We start from the raw sequence: 22,196 nt of genomic DNA, 5'->3' as shown, positions 1-22,196 counted from the left end.
ATAAAGATACCTGCTGAATTTCTCTTTGGTAACAAACCAATATATTTAAACTGATATACCAGTTAAATAATTTGTTTCTAAGAACACAGCTAACACTGTGTATCCACAATAAGATTAAAATACATTGTTTAAATGAAAGTTTCCTGCTTGCTATTTTAAATCAGACCTTTATCACTTTAAGTCACTTTACTGAACCATCTAATCTCAAAGTCAATGACAAAGTTGTGTTTGATTTCAATAGGACAGTTCAGGTGGATTCCCTTAAGCTGCACGAGCCAAACTCTTGCCTGGCTTTGCCAGAATCACATTTAAGCAATTATTAGCCACATCTGATAAATGTATTTTATAGACTGACATAGAACAGCATCAAGAAGTACACAAGCTCAAGCTGTAAGACTAAGGAAACACAGAAGGTTTTCCCCATGCCATGCCTTCTCCTATTATCTTTTAACAAGCCCTGGCTGAAAGCTAACTTGGCTTCTTCTCCAGTACCATTTAAACCCAGATCCAGCAGCACTTACACAGAGCTCTTTGAACCAGGTGAAAAACCACTGTCTACATCAAATCCAGCCTCATCTGTCTACTCACACAGAATACGTTGGCAGATCAGGATCTAGGAGTTTTCTGCACTTGAATTGTTCTTTTCTGGGGCATAATTACAAATGCAGTGTTTTTAATAAAAAGCTGGCCCAATGTTTCACTGCTCTTGCAGTGAAGAGAAAGATCCCATATTCATTATTCACAACTCTGAAGTCATGGCTGGATTTTGCCAACATATTGATGCTTACTATTTTTCTGTGGAAAAAGAAAAGGTCTTTGGAGGAGAACCTAAGCAATGAGCATACACAACGAGCACACACAAATCCAAATCAGAAAATGCTTTCAGCTACAAAATGGCTGCATATAAAAACAGAAAGGCAATCTAAACAGTCAAATTAAATAATGCAATTAAAACCAACTAATTCATATATTCCCATGGGAATCTTGATGAGCTCTAAATGTAGGACCAAGTTAACTGAAATAGTACTATTACTGTAACATAAAAACATAATGGTCCTCGCCCCCCTGCCTAAAATGGCTTATTTGCTAAGTAACCCAACTTTATGTACTAGACCTTTTCCTTTCTTAATAACCATTTCTGAGCATCCAAAGGGCTTTTGTGACTGGTTACATCTTTCCGGGAACTGCAAGTAGTTCTGATAAACACTGATGCAATAAAATCAGAATCTACCATCCATAATGCGGCAATTATCTTGCAAGTTAAAAATAAACATGAAAAATCCAATTAAATTATTTCATTCTCACTAATACTGACCAGTTGTTTTCCCTTGCACCTTTACTGCACAAGTTATCATGCAATTTGCACCCAGAAACATGCTTATGGTGCTGTACATATACATGTTTGGAATCTAATTTCACACCTTACGGACACACTTTTAAGGACAATGAAGCCCTAACTCAATCAAAACTGTTTTTGTATTTTCTTCAACTCTTCTGGGAAGCATCAGCAACAACAGCATTACCATATCCCCAAGGCAGTCAAGAAATTGGTAGCTTATTACCTATCATCATGCCAAATTGCAGATGAATCAGGTAATTTGTCTTTACAGGTCACATTATGGTGACTACACTTGCATTGTCCCCATGGTTACACCTTGATTAATTCCTGAATTATTTGTAGAACTTTAGCATAAGCAGCTGCTGGGCAGAAACCCAATGTAAACAAGGTATCCTGCTTAACTGGGATATCCTATTGAATTATCTTTTATTGTACCACCAGAAGGCTATTAATAGTGACATTTTCAATAAGCTGGATTTTTGAACATGAACTAGAAATCACCACAGTGGGAAGGCACTTAGAAGTTATTGCTATACTGCTGAAGAAATACGAACACAGTTATTAGATGCATTTTTAAAGGGAGACTTTTTTCCCCCTCATGTGATTTTCTACAACTGCATTCACTGTTTAAGTTCTTAGGGTGTTGCCTGAGCAAAACAAGGGTTGTGCTGACTTTGCAAGGGAAGTCTAAACAGATGACAAGAAGCATAGCATGTTAAATACAAAGCCAGTAGGATTTTTAAAGACTATGAGAGTCATATTGGGTAGAAATGGTACATGGACCCAGCCCAATGATAGGCTGGTCATAGAGCAACTGTGCAGCAGTAAATAAGAAATGGGATTTTCTTCACTCAGAGCTTCCCAAACATAAAACTCTGGGTGTGGTATTACAAAAGGACTTTTTTTAAAGCTGGTTTAAAATACATATGGCAAGATGATGTGAAGATAGGGCTCACCAGACAGACCAATACTGACTCAAAATTCTGCAGCACCAAAAGCACATCAAGTGTTGGAGGGAGAGTGTAAGGGGAAGACTGAGATAAAACAAGAAAAAGGGGGTCAATTTGGTGGATGTCCTCCCAGTCTTCTGCCCTGCATCTATGCAGAATCAGATACATGGTTTTGGGCCAAGAAACCCACAGCTATGATTTTATCGAACGTTTTTCATTGGAGAAGAGGGGTTGTTAAGCTTTCATTTAGAGCTTTTTTTAAAGGTACATCAGTAAAGAGGTTGAAGCTCTGGGGATAGTTATTTCAAGAAAAACGTGAGAGCTTTAGGGATGCCAAGTGAATCTGCTTATGTAGAACAAAGAGGAGAAAAGAAAACATTTGTGAGAATTTAAAGTTATCTCCCTCTATGTTTGTCCTTTTCTTCCACACAACTGCCCATCTCACCCTCATCTTTTCCTGCTTCAAAACTTAAAGACTCTTCGGGCCACTTCACCCACTAAAAGCACCCGAGTCAGACCTCCCATCCTTCCTTTTTATCATGTTAACAAGTTTGTTGATGTTTTTTTAAATACTACTCAGTGTTCTCCATTCGGTTCACCTTTGCATCCCCTTCCCTCTTCATTACCAGCATCTGAAGCCTGGCAGCTCCTTATGTTCATGGAGTGAGTGTCCTTTGGAAGACAAAGTTAAGCTTATCTGCCTGCTGTCTTCCTACATGCATCTTTTTTCCTACACCAGATAACCCCTGTCTCAACATAAATCCAATATGGATTCATAATTTTTCCTATACTTAGGAAGGAATTCCGTTTTGTAGGTTCAAGAAAAATCAGCTTGAAAAGGGAAATTAAGTGCAAAATGTATTACTCCTGAGAATGCAGTTGTTATAACCCCTTCATTTTTAAATTATTCACTGAAAAATTACTTCGGTAATATCTTGAGAAGACCGGTTTTACATGTTTATTAGTTGCCAGTCCTGAACCTTACCACTCACCCTGCCTTCAGTTTTTATAAGTCCTAGCCTACAATGAAAGAGGAAAAGGAAAACTGGAGCACACGTGAACTTGCTCTAGAGCCCCAGCTACCCGCCTGCATTCAGTAGATCAGATATTAGGAGACCACAGAGATGAAGATTCCTTTCCAAGCCGCTTGCAGAAATAAGAATACCAGGTGGTAGGACGGCAGGTGTTCACCAGATAGCACAACTTCACATTTATTACTAGCAATGGTTTAGAGCTCCCCCAGGAGCCTGGCCGTGGGCTTGCCTGGAGGGGTCAGCTGGCACAAGCTCTTCTGGAAAGGGCTCTGCTGCTCAAAAACACCACCTCACCTTGAGTGGGCAGAGCATGGACTTTTTTTAGATTCATTCTGGCCTTGTAAGAAACCAAAACAAAGGCAATTTCCAGGCAGACTGCCTCTCCTGGTGACAGTAGCCAGTTTTCTTGCCTGAAAACAAGTTATAAATAGCAATATTATTCAAGCATCAATAGCTGATACTCAGCGACAGTGACTGTAAACCAAGCCAAAGCAATACTTACAAATCCATACCATTCCAAAAATAACTTCTCGTTTGTAGCTCTTCGCCAAGGAGTGGCTGCATCCCCCTGGTACAGCAGAAATGTCAAAGGCATCTTCCTTTTTGTCCATTTGGATAAACTTGCTAAGAGAAGCCGTGCTGCTGGAGCTAATCAGGTGCAGTTTCAAACAGAGATTAAGTGACTTTCACAAGCAGGAAAGAACACTGGGAATGAAAGGAATGAAAGGAAGGAAAGATTAAAAGAAAGGTGAAGAGGTGACCTCCTTTGATGGAAAAATGAACAGGTTAAAAATATGAAAAAAGAACATCCAAAACCCAAGAGCTCAAGCTTTTCCAAGGGTATCCAGACAAACCCCAAATAGGAGCAGATTGTTAAGACTTCTGGAATGAAGATACATGATTTTTACTAAATACTATTCAGTGATAGTATTTTACCTGTATTTTGGGGAATGTGTTTTTTCTTTCAGATTTTAGGAAAAAAAATAGAATTTTTTAAACCCATGTATTAGTATATTCTTTCTATAAGTAAGACAGATGTATGAAAATTATTTTCAATTAAATAAAAATCAACAGATGGCACTCTATAGGCAAGTCCCTATTTACCTCATGTAATATATGGCTTTGACTGAAAAATCTTGTATGATTGGAAGAGTTTGCCACCTGAACATGAACAGTCTGAAAAAGTTGTCAAACTTGTTTAAATTGCATTATCCCTAACAATGTCATGAAAGACAGATGAAAAACATATATGCAAGCCAAGAAATCTGAAAGAACTGTTTTCAGAGGTACAAAGCACTGCATGTCAGGCCTTTCAGCAATTAAGTATTTCCTAATATTTTACATTAATAACAAATTTTCAGCCACTGAGATTGAAAATTATCATTTGTTAACAAGACCATTTAATTCAAGCCCCCCCAAAGACTTACTGGCCTCAGCTACAAGTGCAATTCTGCACAAGGAATCACAAGATTATTACTTGCCAAGTTTGAAATGCTGTAACTCCACTTGCTTAATTCTCTGTACAGAGTATTAAAAAATAAGAAAAGCCAGCAAACTAGGCTGCACACAGACTGTATCTCAAGGATGAAGAGCAAAGGCAAGTCTTCCTCATGGCAGCCCTCGGAAGCCAGCTGCAGCCTTAATGCATCATTTATTTTTTTTACATGACAAGCACAACTTTCCTCTAGCTAACTTGACCTTTCTTGGCTGGAAAACAAGATTGACTGGGTCTGACCTCTGAAATACACTGCTCAGACACGGGGAGTTGTGTTCTGGACTATGCAGGAAACATTATTTCAGTAGTGTTTTCTAGCAGAGGAAGCATCAGAGAGGCAACTTTGGCTGCAGCAGCACTGGCAGAACCCATTCTGTGCAACAATTCCTTTAAAAGAGTATTTTAGTCCCTGCTTTGACCCAAGTGGGCATTTTTAACTATCACTAAATTAACTTTCCCCCTCGCCTTCCCTCCTTTTTTGGGGAGTAAACAATTAGTACAATAACAGTATGTTTTTAGTGGGTTATCACAGATGAAAGCTGACTACACTGCAATTCCAGGGAGCAGATTGCCATGTAATTGCACATTTTTGTCCTTGTGCAAATAAGGCACAGTTTACTGTGGGCTGATTTTTCTACATGTAATATCTGGATTAGCAATTAACATTTTAATTAAAGATGGATTAACCAATATTAGGAAAATTATGTCTGAAACTGTTCAATTTAAAATCCAACACATATATACAGATAAACATATCTTTAAGTGCAAGTCATTTTCTGCTCTGTGTAAAAATGATACGATTTACAACTTTGAGAGACAGAATAATAATTTGATTTTATTCTACATGGAGAAAACTACTGAACAAATATAATAGATGGGGAATAAATTTTGAGAAGCTGTATAATTACCATTAAATTAAGTGTTAGATGTCCATTTAGTCAAAGTTCCAACTGCAGTTCAAGAATCTCTGTCTATAGATTAGTTTAATTTAGCTATGTTTAAACAGAGTATTATGGCGAATGAGGACACACTGTTCTAAATGTAAATTGTATTAGCAACAACATATTGAGATTTCTGTACTTCTTGTTCCATTTGCAGTTTTTTGCCACAAGAATAAATCACAACGTGTCTTCTGTTCTAGCAATCTTTGTAGGAAGAAACCAGAATTTGTACCATGTGCCTTTCACTCTGCATCTGGTCTCCTTTTGTCAATGCATCCTGGGTGCTGCATTTGCTTTTGAGTGTCAGTTCCTGGGTTTGTTAGGTTTTTGTTGTTGGTTGTTTGTTTTTGTTTTGTTGTTTTGGTTTCGTTGGTTTTCAGATTTTGTTGGTGTTGTTGGGTTTTCTGAGGGAGTGAAGGACACCTGCTAATCTACATCTCACCTTCTTCCCAAAGAAGACAAAATTATGATCAGAGAATAAGTGGCACTAATGGCTAAGCAAGCCAAGCAGAATAGGGAAAATAATCTATGAACCTATTTATTGGTCATTAAAATTATACAGAAACTGCACTTTTGGTTCAGTCATTGAAAGACACTGGGACAAGCACACTTACTGCAAACAGTATTATCAGAACCTGCAAAAGCCTTGAACGCTCTCATGAGCATCTTTTGAGCCAATCTGGATACAGCTAATGATTTTGCATTTATAAAAACGTGGTATACTTGGAGATCTAGTAAATAGCATAATAAATACAGTGAAGCATTGATTTATATAGCCAACCTTTTTATTCTGTAGAACCAAGGTATTTTAGCTGACAATAAAATACTTTAAAAAATACAATCCAGATCTTCATAGTGCACTGTTTCTAAAGGAGCAGCAAACAAAACAAAAAATCTGTTAAGTCAATTAACTTCAATAAGTCTAAGCTTTCTGAGGCTGAATACATAGCTCCTCAGCAACTCCCTGTGTTTAATTTCATTGAGATGAGTGGTGATAAAGAAGTTTCCAATGGGTAGTGAAGTAGCAGAGCACCCATGGTTGGGTAGAAATACATGTCAGATGAAAAGCAACTGCAACAATTCACATTTAAGCAGATAAGAAAACTGAACACCTATGGAAAGGAAATAACCCTTTTCATCCAGGCCCATTTTTAAAGGCAATATTTATATAGGTCATGTCAGATTTGAGTATGCTTCCTTTCTGGATGTCAAAGTCTTACCTATAAAAACTCACTTTCAAAGCTTGGAAGGAAGAGACTGAACAATGAAGTTACCCATCTACAGAGCAACTGCAAAACACTGAGGCAGCAGAAATATGTTTTAGAGCAGCACACTTAAGTTCAAACGGGGTATTTAACTATTTTATAGGCAACAGAAATACTCATGATAGTTACTGCTTACCCTGCCACTATCCTTTCTAAAGGCTGGCACATTTTCAAGGAATAACATTGTTAAATAATGATTCAGACTTTCATTACTTTTTTTTAAGACATTAGTATCAGCCTTATTATGGAGGCATTGAGGTTTAAAGTCTTGAGCTTGAAACAACCATACACACATTTAACTGTGCAAAAGTTGGTATTAACAGAGCCAGTGCAGAAAGGAAGGGATGGGGTGAATTGGTTTCCTGGAGGACAAGTTTCTCTCTCCTACCCAGGGAGCCTCCATGACCTGGGCAGGCAGCAGTGGCAGAGCAAATACAACCCCAATTGTATGCCTGCCCAGGCACCCTATTGGTTGAAACCTTTGCATTGCAGGCAGTGGAAGCAGCACCTAACTCCTGGCTTCTCCACTGACATTTGCCACAAATAGTAATTCTGAAAAATAATTACTGCATGATTTAACATCTTTGAGATGCCAAAAGACACAGCTGTAGACAACAGCCAGTTCCTCTTAAGAGGCAAACCATTTCACCCACCTACACAGCCTCATTGTAACAGGAATGCTGGTATTCCTACCAACTGCCATAGTACACCATACACAATTCCCATCTATTGAGGAGTTCTGATATGAATTTATCAGATAGGCCCCATACATTTCCATCATCAGCACTGTAATATATGTGCCTATTATTTCTGTAACTCTTGTTGACTTAGTCCATAAAGTATCCTCTGAAATTGCCAGGGAGTTAACACCTTGCTGTTTCTTTAACTTGTCAAACCATACATTGCTATTAACATTGCAGAAATAAAAGCAGAGATAAACAGTGCAGACTATCAAAACCTCAGCTGCACTACAGGGAGAACAGAAATAAAAAGTGCTGGTCATAAATTCCACTAAAATGGAAGTTTTAAAACCCACTCACAGAAGTTGCTGTAATATTTGTGGGGAGAGAGGATATTTCAAAGTGGCACGTGTGCCTCCTGAAGGCGAGCTGTCATAGCAACAACCTCATTAAAACACCCCTCTTGGGAGCGTTAACCTGTATTCCAACTGTTGGAAAGATGTCATTTATAATGGGACTTAATTCAGTGAAGAGTCAAAGTACAGTAGACCTGCAGAAAAGTGGAATTGCTAATTTAAGGAATTCACAAAGGAGCACAAACATGAAGGCCATATCAAATGGCTGTGGAAAATGTGGCTTTCGCCCTCATCATCCTCCATTCCCCAAAATTACCACCAGTATTTGTCTTCTAGGCCTGTATGATTCACTAGTTACTGGCAATTCCTCTCTCCTCATCTCTTCTCTAACCAGGGCTCAGGATGCAACTTTTCTTTTATTACCCCTACACACAAGGCATCACCATCTCATCCCTCACCCTAATTTTCTATCTCTCACACCAAGCTACTGCCCCAGTAACTCAAACAACACCACTGGATCCACTCCACTCCCCTACTCCACCATCCTTCATGCTCTTCCTTCAAGGTCCATCTTTCCTCCAGAATTCACAGAAAATGAGTATTCAAATTAACATCTCCATCCTTAGAAAGAAATATCTCCTGATGTCCAGAGCTGCCTCAACACAACAACACTCATCACATCTAGAACAGAATGGCCTGCAGTAACTGAATATATTCGTGCCTATTTGGATTTAACTTTTTAAGTTGTATGAATTAATAACTTCAATTGACAGAAATAACACAAGTACAATACATTTTGGAAGGGCCTCTCAGTTTTTAAAGGAGTAGGGATGATTGTAAATGAAAAATGAAATAAAACTGCACTGCTTAGTAAATCAGTCTTTAACCTTCCAACCCAAGAGCTACCACTGGAAGCCTGACCAGAGGGACTGCAAGGGCTCCAGCAGCTCTCAGAAATACAATTAAGGTAATTGAGTAGTTTTATATTTCTTTTAGTTGTCTTTTAAACTCTTCCAGACTTGGTCTCCACCTCTCCAAAACTGCCACTTGACATAGCATCTATGTGTCACCAGGCAAGGCGAGCTTTACTTATTCTGTGACCATAAAATGTTGTTTGCAGCATTTTAAGCTAAGACCCAAACTATTCATTCAATGCCAGTGCTTTGACCTCGAGTGACAAATCCAGAATTTTTCTTTCATGCTAGCCATTCCCCAAACAGTGGATGCAACCTCTGCAGGGATCAGGGAGCTGCAGCAGCCTGGGAGCCTGCAGGGCAGCACTCCCAAAGGAAACTGGGAGAGGGACCATCACCAGCACAGCACAGAAACTTCCAGTTTAAATTCTTAGGGCATCTCAGAAAGTGTTAGGACTCACAATTCAGACTGCTGTCTTTCACTCAAGATTGTCTGGACAAGTTACATGATGGTTCATTACAACCAGCTCTCCAAGAAGACTATACACTCTGTATTATCTGGTTGTTTGGGGTTTTTTCCATTAAACCCTGTAAGGCATTAATCCACAAACTTGATTCAAACTCTTGTAGAAATTTCAAGCCTTGCAGCTCCTGTATTCTGATCACAGCTTACTGTGTCACTTAGAATAATAATATAATACAGAAAATAAGTAATAAAAGTGCCAGTGCAATGTGACTTGCAAAATAGGGTATTTACATTGGGCTACCAGTATATCTTCAGTTAAAATGAAACCACTGCTCTGATTTGCACTTATCTCAGTTATCCAAAATAACAGGAACACTTCTTGGTAAGTGTGTCTATGCTTATAAAATAAATACCTTTCTAATCACTTTAATTACAAAATGCAATTATTACATTTTGGTTTGCTGGTTTATTACAAGACACCTCTGCAGTTCAAGGTACGATTTTATCTGGTACGTATGGAGCTGTACAAGGCTTTCTGTATTTTAATGTGTTTATTTGCTAACTGTTGGCAGAGTTGTACAATAGTGCTCCTGAAGCCAGTTGCAAACTAGAGATTTTTCAATAAAAAAAGGAAAAATATTGGCCACATAGTTAATTAAATGGCACCAGGACATTCTTTCCCCTTTCATAAATTCTACTTAGTATGCCAAACCAGTATTAGGTGCCCCAACGACACCAAAACTAATAAATCTTCATTTATTGTCAGTAGATTTCTCACCTGGTTGTTCTGAACAACATGATAAACACATTTTAGCAGAATATATTAGTTGTGCTAGTTTAATAAGAGGATAATTGATGGAGCCTTTCCTTTCGTTCCTTCATATGGGGCCAAGCTCAGCTGCTAGCACTCAGGGAGGGAAATATCTCTTTTTCTATCTGTCATGGTATCTTCACCTTTCCTGAGACTTTTTCCCCCTGGACTATTACTCACCAGTCTTCTCCAGATCTCTGCCATTGAAACTTAAGAGCGAGCTCGAGCTTTAACATCACCTACCCAATGAGGGCATGGACAGAAGAGCAACCTCAGCCCTAAGGACTACAGGGCCACCTTCAAGGTCTGCTCAGGTTTCCCCTCCCTGTTTACTCATTATCTGGTTCACAGCTGACATAAGTCAAAGACGGTCACCCGGCCCAGAGAGGTAAAAAGGTCTGAGGAACAGGCACCTTTCCTGGACAAGAGACAGGACACGCTCCAGGCAGGTCACAGCAGGGCATCCCTGACCCCTCACCCCAAGAACAGCATCACCAACATCACCACCTCCAGCACAGGAATTCCTGGCTCTCAGATCAGAGTATCTGACAGTCAAAGAGTTGCTAAGGGCAAAGAAAGGTAGGGAAAAGGACAATTTTCTTCCCCACTCTGTACCTCTTATCACTGCCCCCCAAAATACAAATACTTCCATGGTTTTTAAGGATAACGCATTTAAACATATACCTATTTCTGCTCAAAGAACTAACCCTATTTCTGATGCCTGTCTCACACAGGAAGCTGTAAGAATGTGCCCATAAGTAACCTCCTTCCACCACCAGCACAGGCAAAGCAGCTGCTTAGTTCCAGTCTTTCCCATCGTGCTTTCCTTCATCCTAACTGTTCAGGCATTTTCCTTTAAAAATTATACTAAATTACCAGTTTTGCAAAAGCTTGTCCCAGCCACTTCCACAGAAGCCTGCAAAGGGGAGACAGAAGGTCTAACCTTGGGAAGTATACGAGCCTCACTGGTCTAGCAGAAAATACACGTTTTAAGTGGCGTTTTTCCCCCAAGTATGGGCACGCATATGGTTACTGGCTAATGAAATTCATCCGCATACCTCCTACTTACTGCTTCTGAAGGATATCCTTCTGGGTGTTTTGTAGTCCATCAGACTTTGACATCTAAGAACATATTAGTCTCCTTTTTATTCCTCTTGTAATTAGAGCCAATGTTCAGGTTATTAAGAAGATCAATATTAATGAGCCTTTAGACTATGTTATTAGACAGTTTCAGCCCACAACTGCAAAGCACTCTGGCTTAGTTTGCCAGGGTTTTGCTTTTGTCTGTTGGCTTTAAACACAAATATTCTTCTCAGAAAAAAAATGGTATGTCTATCTATGCAAAGGGTCTAATTTTGAAAACTCAGTTTATAGCTATAATTACACACTTCTGCCTCTAAAAACAAGAGAGCTCTAAAGATCAGAGTACTCTACAAAATACAGGTTTGAGGGATGTGCTTATGTTAAATATAACCAATCGCTGTAAAGGGCAACAATTTGCACAGCACAAAGTTCACATAAATTTCCCCACAAGTCCCAAATGTAAACACTATCTGCAAAGTCCATATTCTTTGTATTTCACAAAAGCTTTGCAGAATACATTTAACATAAAAGAAAACAGAGCTGGGTTTTACTCATCTTTTCAGAAAGGTGACAATAGAAAGGTGCCAAAAAGAGAGCTAAGTGTAGCTCATGCAACTTTATTACTGAAGTACAGGGGGATTACTTCGTGTTATTAAAACATCACTGCACTACTGCTGACATTTTCTTTTCTTTACAACAGGAGCAATTTCTATTGGAATGAGTTGCTTTAAACCTTCACTTAATTATCAGTGGTCAAAAATAATAGATCCTAAAGTCTAGTGTAAGGCAGGTGAATGTAAAATACACCCACAAAGACCTGAAGTCCCACAGCATGTTACCATTCCTTTCTATAAAAATTAGATCTGGATCATCCATGAATTCTGCACTAATACAATAACTCACAAAAGCAAGTGCTTCAAGGAGCATTCTGTATTTCCAGGAAAGAAAGGAGTTTAATTTCCCTATGGCTTATAAGAGACAATACTTCCACAGGTCAACTGTTGCTGCTTATATCTTCACCTATTTAGAAACACAAGTTCTTTGTGGTTTAGAAGCAGTGTGAAAGCTGTTAGGGTTGGTTTTGTTTGTTTGTTTTACTGGACACAGCCTTTTTTGCTCACTACCACATCAAATAATCCTGTAATTTAACAAGTAACACCCTCCCACCTCTCTTATTTTCATTTTCCACTCAGTGTTTGCTTCCCTGAGGCTGCAATTCCAAATGAAAGCAGCATTCAACAGGCCCTTGTATAGTCAAAAGCTGTTAGTCTCTGATAAGCTCTGCAGCACCTGGTCACCTGAAGTTGTAAGAGATTTTCCTAGGCATGAGATTTTGTATATTTGACAAGGAAAAAAAAAAAAGAAATAAGATACATCCCACTTCAGGTCCCAATATGGAATCAGAAGCAAACACACAATTACCAGTCCACTTGCCCACACTACAAACACAAAACCCATGGCCAGGTTATGCTTCTCAGGTGTTACATTAATTACTCTTTTTGAAATATTCCAAGACTTCCACTTAGGTAGGGCAACTTCTCCCCTCAACATAAAACACAAAAGCAATTGGAATGAAACTGATTTTTTTTCATTAAAAAAAAAACTAGTACGGGAAAATCACTTGTATACATGCATGACCAGGCAGTGGTGACCACCTCAAGATGACCATCCTCAAAAAACAGGCATTTCCCCCAAGATGTCAGAGAACAAGTCATTACTTGGCTTCAAATGCAAGCACTCTGCAGACTTAATTTATGCCTGGCACCACCAAGGACACGCTGTGCTATCTCTAGAAAAACTGGCTACTGGGGGGCTAAACAGACTGTTGATCTATTACGCTGTGACATTTTTCATTAAGATATATAAACTTGTAGAAGACACTCTCTTAAATTTGCATATTTGCATCATGCTTTTCATAGACACATAAACAGCCTTTTATAATGCCCTTAAATTACTTCGAGTTGCTGGATTAGCAAATGTGTTGCAGCAGCAGAATCCAAGTTGTGCTGTATCTACTACAGCACATATTTTATTCAAAAGCTTTTAGTTATACTCCTGAGATTCACAGCCACATATTAAGTTCTGAATTTTGAAGCCCTTCACTGGTCATCTTCAGAGCACCAGGCAACAACAGAATGGGAATCTTAGGCAATCTGCAAATTTTGTTGTATTATAACTTCTTGCAAGACACTTCTGACACAGTGGGATACTATCCTAAGAAGACAGGCCACCAATTAAAGTAAATCAGTGCAGTCTCATCAAGGAGCATTTAGCAATTCTGACATGAAATCATAACATGTTTCATAGTGTTTTATTCATTACTGAATAGTACTAATTGGTATGGAGAGTTCTGCTGTTTTCAGTAAAGGAAAGAATTTGTTATCAAAGAAACACACGAATTGTACCTAGAATATTCCACAGCAGAGGTAGTAATGGCATCAGAAAGATAGGCACGTTTATATGCTCAAATGTCCTTCAAATACTACACCTCACAGTTTGTATTTGAGCAGTATTTCACAATTTTATCATCTGTTGACAACCATCTGCTTTAAACCTCTTACCACACTAAAAGTGGCCAAAATTGCATATTGACAGACAGAATTTATACACAGAAAGGGCACTATTCACAGGACAAAGTAAGCGACAAAGGCTGGAGACCTGGACATACATGCAGAGAAATCTAGGGGAAATAAGTAAGAAAGTCACAGAAACCTGGATCTGACACTCTGCTGTGATATTACTGGAGATGCAGTTTGCAGGTCTCTGAAAAAGTAGACCTGGCAGATTAGCTGACATCAGTTCCCCAGAGGACCATAATCTCCAGAGTAAACAGGTAATATTGTGTACTGTCAACACTGTTCAAGTCACAGCCATTTGAAACCCAGCAAAAGTAATGTAACACTCAGACTTCTGTAGTCTCAACTTGCTTCATCTCTCCTGTATATGATGTAATATTGCAGCCTCAAATGTTTTGCCTAAGACTACTACAATAAGACACTGCTATGAAGAAACCATCCACTGTTCCTTCTGAAATCCGAATACAAGAATAAACCACTTGGCTTAGAAAGTGGGATCCATGAAGAATTAATTCAGTTTTGCAGCCTTCCCACTTACAGTTCTTAACTCCCACTGCCTGCAAACATCCCTCAAAAAACAACTTCAATACAGTTACACAAAATAAGAATATTTTAATCCAATGTCTCTGATTAATTTGGAAGTCACACCAGCTTCCCTCCAGGTGGTACATGAGTGTCAGTACTGGAGAACACACAGGCTTCACCCATCCCCTGTTACAGTTTATTAAATACTGCTGGAATAATAGATTATTTAAGATGGGTCTTAAAAGAAAGTCAAGTTTGCTTATCCTTGGATAAGTCTGCAAAGATTCATAGGGAACCAATGTGCTGTGTGAGAAGGTACCATCTTTACATTGCCATCAAGTCACCAAAACCAAGACAAGTTTTCCAAAACGAGAAGTCCGGTGCTTCATTTAAACAAAACCAGTAGTTTTGTCTGCATTACCCAGAAGTAGGCTGAACTAATGATTGCCAAGTACTAGACAATACACATATTAGCATATTGAGCTGTCTCAAATTTCCTCTGCTTTTCTGACATCATAAGGAGGTGCTCTCTTCACAACAATTGAGTTTTTCAAAATGAGAAATTTTCTATTTATTAAAAATAAATAATTGATGTAATATCTCATCTTCTAAAGGATTATTACAAACTGAAATGAAAAGCAATCAAGACTTTGATCATATACTTTAAAATTAGATGTGGGAAATAAACAGAGTTCAATATAAGGAACTCGGGCAAAATTGAATCAGCTTGGAATAAAAATATTGCAAGAAAAGCACACCACTTGAATAAAAGCCATAGGAAAGACTGCAATTTCATTAACTGTTCCCTAATTAATATTTAATTTTCATAAAATGGTCTGAAATTCCTTTAGGCTTACACAGTCTGACCATATAACTCAAGACAAAACAAAGAATCTCTTCACTTCAGTGATGTAGATTCAGGTCTGTAATCTGTCTGTTAGCACAGTAAAACAAACAAAAACTCTATAGAGAAGAAAAGAGTTTCACTGGTGAATGACATACTTTCATTTCATAAGCAAGCGGTTTTACACAAATACAATACACCTTGGGTAAAGCAGTGTGTGTTTGCATATGCAAAAAAGCATCCAACTAGCTATGATCTTACGTGGCTCTTCTTTTATCTTCACAGCATTCGCAAGGGAAGGGAGGCAGGTGACTTCAGGAAACCTATCTATCATGTAGAAAACTACTGTGATTTTTCATTATCTTGCATTAGTGAAGCTTCTTAACTTTTATTTTTATTATTATACACTGCAGCATTTCTCCAAAAGAGGTGCATCTGAATAAAGATGTATCAGGAAAAGTAGCACTGTGGTACTTTTAGTATGAATTATTCAGAAAAACTGTATTTGAGGAAAAATACTTGCCTCTATGTTAATGTTCCCATAGGTGGAAACCAAGAACTCTGTCATATCACAGCCTCTGAGGACAGTGTAAGCAGCAGCCCAAACTACTTGACAATATCAGAAATGTATTTTCAAGACTGCTGACAAGAATATTTTTGCTAGTTTGTAGGCAGGTAAATTAAAATCATAAAGCATTATCTCAAAGTCACATGGGTATATTTTGAAGGGAGTGTGTGTACATGTTAACAGAACAGTCTCTCCTTGACAGAACATCTCACATGAAAAATACTGCATTGGCAAAACACTGTATCACCTTGTCTTGCACATGGCCTATTCCCCCTCCAGTGTACCACTAAAAAACAAATTGTACTCTTTCATTCTCCAAGTTTTCTTTGTTCAGTCAAGGAAAAACAACAGTAAAACTTATAGACTGCTATTAAAAAAAAAAAAAGTCTCTGTGGTAGTTAAAACCCTGAGGAATTATACATATTCCTCTTAATCTCAAAGCTAAACTTTTATCTTGCAGCATTTACCCTATTACACTTGAAGCAGAAGTCATTCAGTAGCTTCACACACAGAAGTCACCAAGGGATGTCCTACCAAGAATAAGGCAATAGATGGGCCAAAATATATTGATAATATCAATGAGAGAAAATAAGTACATTCTTATTCCTGAAGCAAAGCTGTGTTCCAACAGCTTGACTCCTCTGGAAGGCCACATCATTCAGAAGGAAGCAGCACATGAGATGTTTGGGAACATCCGGCAGGTGTTGAAAACACATTTCAGAATTAAATGTACCATATCTAGAACTCTTAACACTAAGCTCTTTTTCCACCTCAGAGAATTAGACTGTATTTCTAACTGAATAGAAATAAAAATCCCAAAGAGCACCTCACTTTGAGGTTGGCATTATATCATCTTTAAAAAGCTCTACTACTTAGTAGTAGACTATATATTTCCCTGTTTTGTTATTAATATACAATTTACTACAAAATGGTCAATAAAAGTGCGGTTGCTAGAGACATACAGCCTTCTTTTAGCATCCACTTCTATCCTCAGATCAGCAGGGTTTATAAAAAGAGCCCAATTCCAATTCTATATGTACATACTGCTTGGGAAGGACTGACATATGTAATTACAAAATATAATAGACTCATGTAGTACTTTCTATAAAGTACATAGGAAGATCTTATTCCAGATAAGAGTTCTTACAAATTAAGTCACATTAATAATATAGTAAACATATTACTGGCAAAAGCATGTGTTTGTCTCTCTAATGATCCTTCCCAGTTCCCATTATATCTAATTAAAAGGCACTGAGTTTTATAGGAATTCCATTACTGAGGTCCAATCCTGCTCACACATAGCCTGGCACACAGAGGAAACAGCCCTTCCCCAGCCCAGGGAGGCTGCAGAGCATACACACACACACACAATGCAAAAGCACCATGTCAGTGGGATCACAACTGGGCTGAACACCTGATTTTACAGTAAAAACTCCTGGGTTGTTTCACTTGACCAACTACCTAAGAAAAGGAAGGTTCTGCTTTACATCACTAGGCAGTTTTGACACATCTTATGAATTTTTTTCATTATGGTCAACAACTGACCAGTTAGCTGGAATATAACCACATTTACAAATAAATTCATCTTTTCAATAGAAAGAATATAAGGACAAAAAAAACAACTTGTCTAAGTGAAAAAAAGAAACTAGTGGGTTGGACAGAAGGTGCACAGTCATTATTTGAGTAATTACATTTTAAAAATCCAATTAGTTCCTAATTGCACATACAGATTTAGGACCTAGTTCTGCAACATCTACACATAGCCCAAACTCACGCTAAATACAGACTAAATATTCTGCATTACTTGAAAATATCACAACTTGGCTATTTTTACTCCTCTTCACTATTCATCATTAGGAATGTTTTGGCTAAGTGCAATGAAAATGAGTCCTCTAAGCAACTTTTAAAATTGAATGTGAAGGAACAAGACTATTAAAGAAGATATTAATACATAAAAACTAGGAAAAAGCAACAACATGCTGGGATTCAAAGTATGCTACTGAAACCAAAATATTATTCTACCCAAATTAACAGTATTTCAACATAGTCATATTTCTAAATTCCCAAATTAAAATTGCATACATCCTGTTGAGTTAACACAATAAAGTATTTTATTCAACTGCAAACAACAGATAAAAGGACCTGCAACAAAGTGTTACAGGAACAGGGCACTTCCCAGCTGCAGACTTTATTTCACTGAAGTCAGTGTGAATTTTGCTACTTTCTTTAAATGCAGAAAGACTAGTGTCCACATGAACCTCCAATGTATGCATACACTTGAATTTACTTAGTAGCAGTCACAAAGCATTTCAAAAGAGCCTCTGTGTGAAGCAAGAGCTTCTCTCCAAGTCTCTGGCGGACAGCTACTTCAGCCTGCAGGAGTATCAGCAGAAACTCCACCATAAATTAGTCAAAGGTTTGCTACAAGTTTACATATGGTGTTTTCACAACAAACGTCTAGTTTTGGTTTTTAAAACACATTTTACCCTTGTAAATAGTTTGTGTGTTTCTACCACTCCTCCTTTTCTTATACTAAAGCTCTCCAGAACTACTGAGCTTACCACTGCAATCCAAGCGAGAAGGAACTTGCACATCAGCTCACAGAAAACCACGCACACAGTTGCTCAGTCTCCAGAAGCATCAGGGTTTTGTGCAATGCATTGAGACACTCAGCTGAGGACACGTATACATCACTGATTGCCTATAAAACCAGTCACTGAAATTGCACTTGTGGACATCTCCCACAATTTCTGTCTTAATTACCTCTTATCACACACCCTTCTAGCTAAATTCATAGATATATTTTTACCCTCCTCTGTAATTCTGCCTCTCCAATGATGGGTAAATGCTTAAGTAATGCTGTTCTCGGGAATAAATAAATGGCAATGTCACTGTGACCTTGAAAGCATTTATTTTGCATCTAAGATACAATCCTCATTATCTACATTCAAGACATAACAAGCTTCAGTGTGAGAAGAGAACCCCCTTTAATACAGCACAGAAACACCTTTGCTTTTTCTTTTTTTGTCTGAAAAAACTTTCCAAAGGCTGGCCAGGCTGGAGCTCAGTCAGGTGAAGTGCAGCACCGGCCAGTACACTTGGTTTCAAACATTTAGCTCCCAATAATGAGATAGCTGCAAAGCCTCCTGATGTACTCATTGTTGCCTGCTGTGACACCTTACCGGGGAATGAAGGCCATCAGCAGTCATCACAAGGAGACAGATTTATTTCACCTGGTTTGTGTTTCTGCTACTGGGGTGAGTAATCCAAACTCACATCAACTGAACCTTAAACCTGAAAATTCCATTTCAAAGTAATTTGTTTCCAGCCTTCACTTAAATATGGTCAAAGGGCACTATGGAAACAATAAATACCCCACTAAGTGGAGTAAAGACAAGTTTTGGAAGTTCTTGTGACTCCAGAGAGGTGTAGTGTTCATGAAAATTTGTCTTTCCTTCTTTAAAAAAGCTTTCTTTTTTTTTTTTTTTTTAAATACCATGATACACCATTGCTTAGGGAGCTTGAGTTTTAAATCCCCTGGCAACATTTTCCCACTCGGTATAAAGTCTACCTTTACAGGAGGACCTCTTGCAAGACTTCACTGCTGAGCAGTTCCATCACTCCAGCACACGAAGGACAGATCCAAAACACTAAACTTGCATGTGAAAGAGTCTGCAGTGAGACAGCACTTCGGCGCTGCCAACAGGAAAGGTCTGCCACCAAAACCCAACACAGCCCACCAGGAGCTTCACCACAGACAGCAAGTCAATGAATAACAAGGAACACACTTGTTGATACTCCTGTGGATACACATCTCACTGACAACACCAAACACTTGTAAAGATCATCCAAACCCAGCTCCTGTTAACCAGGAACATCTACATAATTTGGAAAAGCTGTAGGTAATCATGACAATTAGTACAGAGGATTCATGTAATGCCACTCTACAGCAGCAGAGACACAGACACCAAACAAGTCTAACAAAAAAAGGGACGTAGGAGCCTAGGCATGAAGCTGAGGTGAAGCTCCAAGCTGTGGGAAGAAAATCCACCCACGAGAGCTGCAGAGCACCTTCAGCTCAAGTGCTCAGGAGGTGGAACCTGTGAAGTTCCCTTGCACATCTTCAGGGAGAGCCAGTAACAAATGTAGTCTTCTCAGCTTTATAAGCTGTTGGCAAGGTTTTTCTCAGGCTTCTGAAATTCATTTATTTCAACAGTTGCAACTCCTTCACAGGATAACTGGGAGAGGATCTGAGTCCATGAGCTTTCTCAGGAAGAGACAGACTGAAGCATAAGGAACTCATACCTCCTTGTGGCTTAGAAGGCACAATCTCAACTACAGGACTTCTCCCTTATACTATCATCCTCCTGGCTGGCTTCCCTTCTCCTCACTTCCTTTTTCCATTTCATTTCCAACTCTTCATATGATTCAATCTTTCCAGACTTTTTTTTTCTATGCACACACACAAATATACATATATATATATATAAAATAAAAGGAGTTGTAACCTGGCTGAGGACAGACCTGATAGATTGGAAGAACTTCATTGCATTTCAAACCCAGATAAAAGGTTTAGATAATTTTAATCTTTCTTTTTTTCCCCTTAATGTTATCCACTGGTCTAACAGAAGGCGTTACCTCTTCCTACAGCACCTCACTAATATTTTATATTACCATGGCTACCACAACACTGCTATTAACACAACCCCTGACATTTTCCCAATTCTCTTACTACCAATGGTGAGCCTCAGTGCATTCCAAATTTCAGTGCCCTTCACATACATTAAGCTTAGCATGCACCACTGACTCAGAATTTTCCTCCTGCAAAGGAAAAGCAGCTTGGTACAGTCAATAATTTTTGCAGTGTATCATAAAGTTTATCTGATGTGCAAATGTAATTGTCTTCCTGGATGCCTCATCCTCAATCCCTTTCAGGTTGAGACCACTTGACATTTTTTAAACAAAAGGCCTTTTAAGTCCTAATTTGTACTCTACTCGGTTTTGATAAGACATGACATTATGATATGATGAGTTAGTTGATTCTAAGTCAATTTGATTTATCCCACTTTTTGGGCTGGTATGGTTTACAAGGATGTTGCCTTTTACGATGGGATTGATTTTCATGTAAGCTGACAGCACAGGGTTTTTTTAGTGAAACGCTGTATCAGAGCAAAGTAACTATGAAAACAAAGCAAGGGGAAAATGAAGCAATAATTAAACAGCGGAAATTAATACTGATTCATAATTGGCACCTGCTTATCTCCATCAAGGAAGAGAGAGTGACAAACCAGTTTCCAGAATAATTCCATGCAGTGTTTGAAAGTTTGGGTTTTATTCCTAAGACCAAGAGGCAGCTCCTGAAATGTAACCTGACCATTTTGTGAACACCATGGAAAGTTCCTGAAATATTTCCCATCAAACAAGCACTATCACGACCACGAATCTTCATGTATCAAAGTAAAAGCATTACGTGCCCTTCATAAAACTGAAAGATTTTTCTAAGAACCTTTTCCTTTCTGACTGTTTAGGTGCCATTATATTGAATACTACCCTCGTTTCATTGCAATATTCTTCTACCTTATGATGCAGTGTTTTTAACCACGTAAGTTTGTGATGCTGCAGCGATACTTTCCCCCTTCGTAGGTAGTTATTTCTCATTTTTACAGCATGAATCACCTCTGTAATTTTGACAGATCGGTGGGAAAGGGACCGGAGAGGGTTGGTAGTTCGACTGAAGCAGGAATCTATTCCCCAGACTGACTTATCTAGAGGCATCCGCGCTCACCCCAACGAGTTGTAAGCAGTTAGTAAACAATTTAGGAGGTAGTGTGTACATGATGCACATTCCATGCTTTACAGAGTTACGTTTCGATTGAAACGCAGCTAAATCCTCACAGACCGGGTCCGACAGCGTTCAGAGCAGCCTCGACCATGAGATCATGCAGTTTTGGAGCTGACGGGCTACAAACAAGCCGACGGAAAGCTATTTGCTGATTAGCAGCGTTTTCTCCAGCGGTAAGAAAACCTGAGTCAGAGCAGCACGGAGCCATTCCCGCACCTGAGCGGGAGGGAAGGGGGAACTCGGGCTCTGGGAAATAATTCAATATTCTCCCAGGAAAACGGGGTCGGGTAACAGCACAAAATGCGACAAGAGAGCCCGAGGCTCACCCCGACAGGAGGACCGCTACCCTCCCTCTTGGATCAGAGACTTCTGAGGAGGAGGAAAGAGTTAGAACTTCTGAAATTCCCCCACGTCTCGCCTACAGGGTCCCGAGCTCCTTCTCCCGCAGCGGCGGCACCGAGCTCCCCGCTGCCGAGACGCGCGATCCAGCTTCCCAGGGGCTCGCAA

General features: G+C 38.9%; 1 protein-coding gene across 1 annotated transcript in view; it reads right to left on the bottom strand.

The window, feature by feature from the left end:
- The window catches only part of LRP1B (low density lipoprotein receptor-related protein 1B), a 671,221-nt gene extending 649,324 nt beyond the window's left edge, over positions 1-21,897 (bottom strand). The window contains exon 1 of the mRNA XM_010000387.1: positions 21,747-21,897. Within this exon, the coding sequence (XP_009998689.1) occupies positions 21,747-21,897 (151 nt within the window). The remainder of the gene's footprint in view (positions 1-21,746) is intronic.
- Between the last annotated feature and the right edge of the window lie 299 nt (positions 21,898-22,196).

Source organism: Chaetura pelagica, unplaced genomic scaffold, assembly GCF_000747805.2.
Source record: "Chaetura pelagica isolate M959 unplaced genomic scaffold, ChaPel_1.0 scaffold386, whole genome shotgun sequence".
NCBI lineage: Eukaryota > Metazoa > Chordata > Aves > Apodiformes > Apodidae > Chaetura > Chaetura pelagica.
The sequence above is the reverse complement of the archived record's forward strand: the minus strand, read 5'-3'. Positions and strand labels throughout refer to the sequence as shown.